The sequence below is a fragment of the Cicer arietinum genome, chromosome 6 (genome assembly GCF_000331145.2).
Source record: "Cicer arietinum cultivar CDC Frontier isolate Library 1 chromosome 6, Cicar.CDCFrontier_v2.0, whole genome shotgun sequence".
In the NCBI taxonomy this organism is placed as follows: Eukaryota; Viridiplantae; Streptophyta; class Magnoliopsida; order Fabales; family Fabaceae; genus Cicer; species Cicer arietinum.
The window spans coordinates 44260986-44266501 of NC_021165.2; the positions used below are offsets into that span (position 1 = coordinate 44260986).

General features: G+C 32.8%; 1 protein-coding gene across 2 annotated transcripts in view; it reads left to right on the forward strand.

The window, feature by feature from the left end:
* Positions 1 to 3271, forward strand: part of LOC101492835 (uncharacterized) — a 5074-nt gene extending 1803 nt beyond the window's left edge. Inside the window, exons 4-12 of one of the 2 annotated variants that reach the window (XM_073369826.1) lie at positions 10 to 68; positions 184 to 238; positions 483 to 530; positions 865 to 904; positions 1130 to 1170; positions 1240 to 1344; positions 2247 to 2504; positions 2618 to 2737; positions 2954 to 3271. In XM_073369826.1, the coding sequence (XP_073225927.1) occupies positions 10 to 68; positions 184 to 238; positions 483 to 530; positions 865 to 904; positions 1130 to 1170; positions 1240 to 1344; positions 2247 to 2504; positions 2618 to 2737; positions 2954 to 3019 (792 nt within the window). In that variant the 3' untranslated portion in view covers positions 3020 to 3271. The remainder of the gene's footprint in view (positions 1 to 9; positions 69 to 183; positions 239 to 482; positions 531 to 864; positions 905 to 1129; positions 1171 to 1239; positions 1345 to 2246; positions 2505 to 2617; positions 2738 to 2953) is intronic. The other variant, XM_073369827.1, reaches the window with a different exon arrangement.
* The last annotated feature ends 2245 nt before the right edge of the window (positions 3272 to 5516 follow it).

The window sequence follows — 5516 nt, forward strand, 5'->3', positions numbered from 1 at the left end:
TTCCGATAGACTATGGAACTTATTCAGCAAGAGAAAGTTGGATTATCTGCCAAACTATTAGAGAAGAGGTAAATGAGGATACTGAGAGAGTGATCTTATACATTTGAATATTTGATGCTTATCCATCTTTCTTTCTTTTTTTGAAATGGATGCTTATCCATCTAAATTGCTCTTCTCTTTCAGAGCCTACTATATGAAGGTTGTAGAGGACATGAGTGCCAAATTCCAAAAGAATCAGGTTTGCTTTTATTGTTTGATATTAATGGGACATAGTTCGTTACCTATGGAACGACAGGCTCAATGCATGAAATGATATCTTTGGACAACTGAAAAAAAATGTTGACATGAAAGGGGTGGTTGAGTGATTGTGTTAGGGAACTAATACCATTTGTAATACATGGCCAGCAAGGATCATTAAGACCCTTAATATTTTCAATTGTTCTTTCACTGAGTTCGTTGCTACTAATAGAAATCTGTGGCAGGAATGGATCAGAACTAAGAAGATTAGCAGCGAATTGGAGCATGAGTTTGTATGTTTTTTCCTTATTTATATAAATATCTTTAGATCGATGTATAACACTCTGGGTTTGAATCCTCCGATCATGTGGGCATTTACATGAGGAGCTTATGTGGAAGATCTTGGATTCCAGACCTTAAAAATATGCAAGTGGATTTTGAATGGCAAGATATTCAACATAAGGCCATCATGTAAAGTCCACACATGAGAGGATTCAAATACAATTGTATCTCATAAATTATTGACTGAAAGATAAATAAAAATTAAACTTCCTTCATTTGTCAGGTCTTACATACCTGTTTTACTGACAAGTCTCTTCTAGTCACTTTTATGTTGAATTTATGCAGGTCAAGGATAAAGTTGATGAGCAAAGAAGTGAAGCTGGAGGCATGGCTAAACACTGAATTGAAAGTCCATTTCTTTGTTTATTAATATTATTTTTTGTTTGTGCTGAATTTTGATATTCATTTTAAGGGGCAAATCATTGGGTTGTACTTACAAGCATTTTATATTTCAAAGCTGTTATATGAAACTCTTACCACTGACTTAACACTTTATGAATTGTGAAATTAAATTGATTCCGAACATTCTTATCATATACTTAAGTTGCAGCGAGGGCTGGTGGTGATGGTAACCGTGTCATAGATAATCTGGTATATTACCTCTTTCACTAGTGTGTGCTGCACGGAGTTAGAATCTGGTAATTTATCTTTGTCTGACAGGGGAGTGATGCAAGGAAGAACTTAATCACTGACTTGGATTCAGCTAAAGCAAAGCTTGATGAGATTCTTATTCTGAAATCCAAGACTCTTATGGACATCAACAAGGCACGTAACTGCATTCTTTTTAAGACTAACAATTATTCATTACTCAAGTTTTCGGTTGTTCATTTTCTTAGTTTTGGCTATTTGTAACATTTTTTATATCATATGGTTAATCATTTGAACTTTGTTCCTTATTCCCTTTCTTCTCTTTACTCTTTCCTTTTTCCTTTTACACTTTTGTCATTTCATCCGTAGTTTCTATAATGCATGCTGGAATGTGTGCATGGTGCGTCCTATTTACCGTGATCAAGGTTGAACCCTGCATTCAAAATGAAAACAGAATATTTTGAGCATCTAAAATAATTGTCTTCAATATTCTAAAGTTTAATATACTGAATTCTTAAGCATGTAATGTTCAAATTGCATTGATAGATGGACACATTTTCCTAATGCTCTTTCATTTCTTACAACAATGAACAAGAGAAACAAACGGAGCAGGGTCTTCAACTTAACGTTTTGTTTCCTCCAGTTTTTTGCTGCCTCCTAGTTTAGAATTGTGGTTCATTTAATTTAAATAGTGTTTTATTTATAATCATGGATAAGTTCTTGTTCTTCACAAATGAACTTTCCTTATTACTTTTGAAGGTTGGCAATTTTATAATTGCAATTGCCAATTTTAAGCTTTTACGTTGGATGCGCACGTTTTTCCATTAATTAAAGTTTCTATTGGTGGTATTGAAAATCAATCGTTTGAATTCAGAGGAATCCAAAGATTGGCTCAAAAAAATAACTATGAGGTGGAAAGTCTATTGTGCAACTGTTACCAAATATGTGACTTCAGAGTGGGAACTTTGACAACATCAGAGTGGGAACTTTGAATGTGATTTATATGATGCTGATATGATTGTATGATCTTTATACTTTCTTTGCTTCTTATTATTATTATTATTTCTTTTTCATTTTAGATTAAACTTGCTATTGAGGATGTCAAGGTCAAAGAAAATGAGTTTAAGGTTGGTTATTCTGCAGGAATTTTGGAAATGTGTGATTATCATAACCTTCCCTTAAGATGGAAGAGTGGGAGACATTTTCATTATACACACAAGCACACACGCACATATACATATAGAGATGAAAAAAAGCACATGCATATTATACACGTGCACACTAGCAGAGATTTCACAGATATTTTTCTGTATCCTGATTTGCCCTATCTAGGACTTGTAAGCTTCTTTCTTTTCTCTTCTTAATTGGAAACAAACAATAATTTTGTGGCTTTTAAAAAGTGATATCGCAGAAGAACTTATTTAATTATTTGTTCTAATGAATGATCTAGCCAGAGCTAAAAGCAGCTGATATAAGTGCTCTTGAAGAGGAATATAATGCTCTTTTGTCAGACAAAGCTGGAGAAACTGAATACTTGCAGTCTATAGAGAAACAAGTAGAGAAACTCAAGGTAAACTACATTTAATCCACGGAAAGTTATACAAGGTACTCAAGTAATTATCTACAAAATTGTTGTAACGTGTATTGAGATGCAGACATGAAACAGAAATACTCAAGTGGCAATTTTTAATTAACATTTTCTGTCTTTATTAAAACTTAAACACAGCTTTTAATTTTCTCGAAAATTTTCCCCTGCATTTATGGATATATGCCTCTGATTTTGTAGGAAATCTGTCATGTGATAAAATGTGCTTGTGGTGAGGAATACACAGTTGAATTGACTACACAGTAGCAGTGTTTGAGAACATGAAAACTACTGGAGGCTGTTAGTTCAGTTGTTCATGCTGACCTTGATTAAGATAATATTGTATGCCCGTTCATAATTGATACATTTTGTAATGAATGTATGGATCCTTGGATTCTGATTGTATTTTCCATTCAGTAACAGATTTAAACTGATTCCTAGGCCAATATACAGGGATCCACGGCAATTTTATCAAAACAAAAGCTGTCCCTTACAAAATAAATGAATGTTATATACAAACCATGCCTTGGTTACCACTCCAACTCTCGTGCAGAAGACAAATGAACTGTGTAGAATACAAGTCATGCCATAAGGAAGTAATTCTCGCTATCAAGTCTCATGATGAGTTAGCGTGGACTCATTTTAACCAATGGTGAGCTTTCCTTTCAAAGATGATAGAAATAACTCATAAGAGAAGTAAGCATGAGAGTTTGATGGATAATAAAATTCATAAGATTTTATATTGAATAAAATAAAGATTGTGTAAAATGAATACATCATACTATATTTAGAGCTTAAGAATGATTAACCACTAACTACTTTGTAACAATCCTTAACTAACTTAGAAAGGATTTACAACTAATCTATCTAACTAAATACCTATAATTAAAATCAACTATATTTCTAACACAGCTCCCACAAACTCAAGGTTAGAGGATTCTTAACTTGAGTTTGGATTACAATGATTAGACCCAAACATGAAAAAAAAAATGATCAAACCCAAGGAGAGAAAAAAAAAATAGAAAAAAAAAACTAACAAAGTGCAAACACAACTAGTGTTGTAACAACAAGAACAAATGTACGCCTAGCCCACCAAACCATCCTTCAAGGATACCAGGATGGTGAATACCACTTGAAGTAGTTCTAGAAATCACATCACCAATGGTGTCAATAATTAGTTATTAGTTACAACCAATGTCAATGATTAGAACACCAATGTTATTGGTTACAACCAATGTCAATAATTAGAACATCAATATACCGAGTCTTTGATTCTAGAGAACAATCTTCGTCAATAATAAAGGAAAACTTGTCTTGTTTTTGAATGTTGAATAGAATTAGAAATATCCAACATTCAAAATCAAGACAAGATTTTAAAATAGAAAAATCTTATAACAATTTTTCTATCAATTTGCACCAAAACAGATTTTCCACCAAACTCCAAAACAAAATAGAAAATCAAGAACAAAATAAAAGTACGGAAATTAAAGAGTGAGTTAGAAGTATTCAAACAATGATTTATACATACTTCTTTCTCGCTCATATAGTTCATCATGCCCCTATTCAAATGAATTAAAGTTTTCTTCCTTTATTATTTTTGCAAATGTTTATGAAATCCTTCGGCGGAAGTTACAAATACTTGTATGCACCCTCAAATAGTTGTTTATCACTTCATTACTCAATTGAGATCCAACTTGATCAAGAAAGAATTTTCAATGTATGATATGATCTTGAGTGCTTGAGTATGAAAAATGAGTGAAATTATTCTTGTGTTTGAAAATGAAGACAAAACTTTTTATATGAAGCATGAAAGAGGTAATCAAATGAAAAATGAGTTCTAAGAAAAATAACCACTTTGTAACTGCCATAACAACCTTACAATTGTGAAATTTTAAGTTTGCAGGCTGTGTGAGTCGATTCATAAGACAGGTGAGTCGACTCACTCTAATTGAAAAAAAAATCAAATTTGAAGTCTGAACCTGTGTGAGTAGATTCACACTACTGTGAGTCGACTAAAATAACATTCTGCCTTGCTGACGAGTTGATTCACACTCTTTGTGAGTCAATTCATAGGCCCGGGACTTCAAGAATAAAATGATTTGAAATGAGTATCAAAGGTTACCAATACAATATGATCTTACTTCAAATTGAATGCATGCTAAAACACATGTAAATAAGCTTATGCATGATAAATTGGTTCTATGCAAAAGTTAGAGAAGGAGAATCAACAAAGCACACACTCAAAGCACCATCTGGGGTAATGAAGTTGACATCACTCAAACACAAGTCTAAAACAAAAACTACCTAGCAGCCACCTTACAATTACATTCTCTTTCTTTTTGATTATGACAACTTTTGCAAAATTTGTTGATTGGCTTTGTTGATGAAAAAAATGTGTGCAAGCTCCCCCTAAATTTGTGTCGTTAAGGTAACAGTGCAGACAACCTTTAAGAAATCCTTGATCCTGTAGACAATTTTGCAAATGGCTCTTTCTCCCTCTTTGACATTATCAAAAGGAAAAGTGCATCCACAAAATTAGTAGTATCAAATAGTTCTTGTGTAACACAAATAGCCAAACGCTTAAATCATTCTACCATACAATCCAAACAACGTCAAAAATGAATCACAACACATAAAGCATAAAGAGGAAAACGATGGAATCATATCATCAAAGCATACACATAGCTAAGAATTGATACAAAATCAACTTCAAACCACTAACATAAAACAGTATAATTCAAGTTACATAAAAGTAAACCAAGGT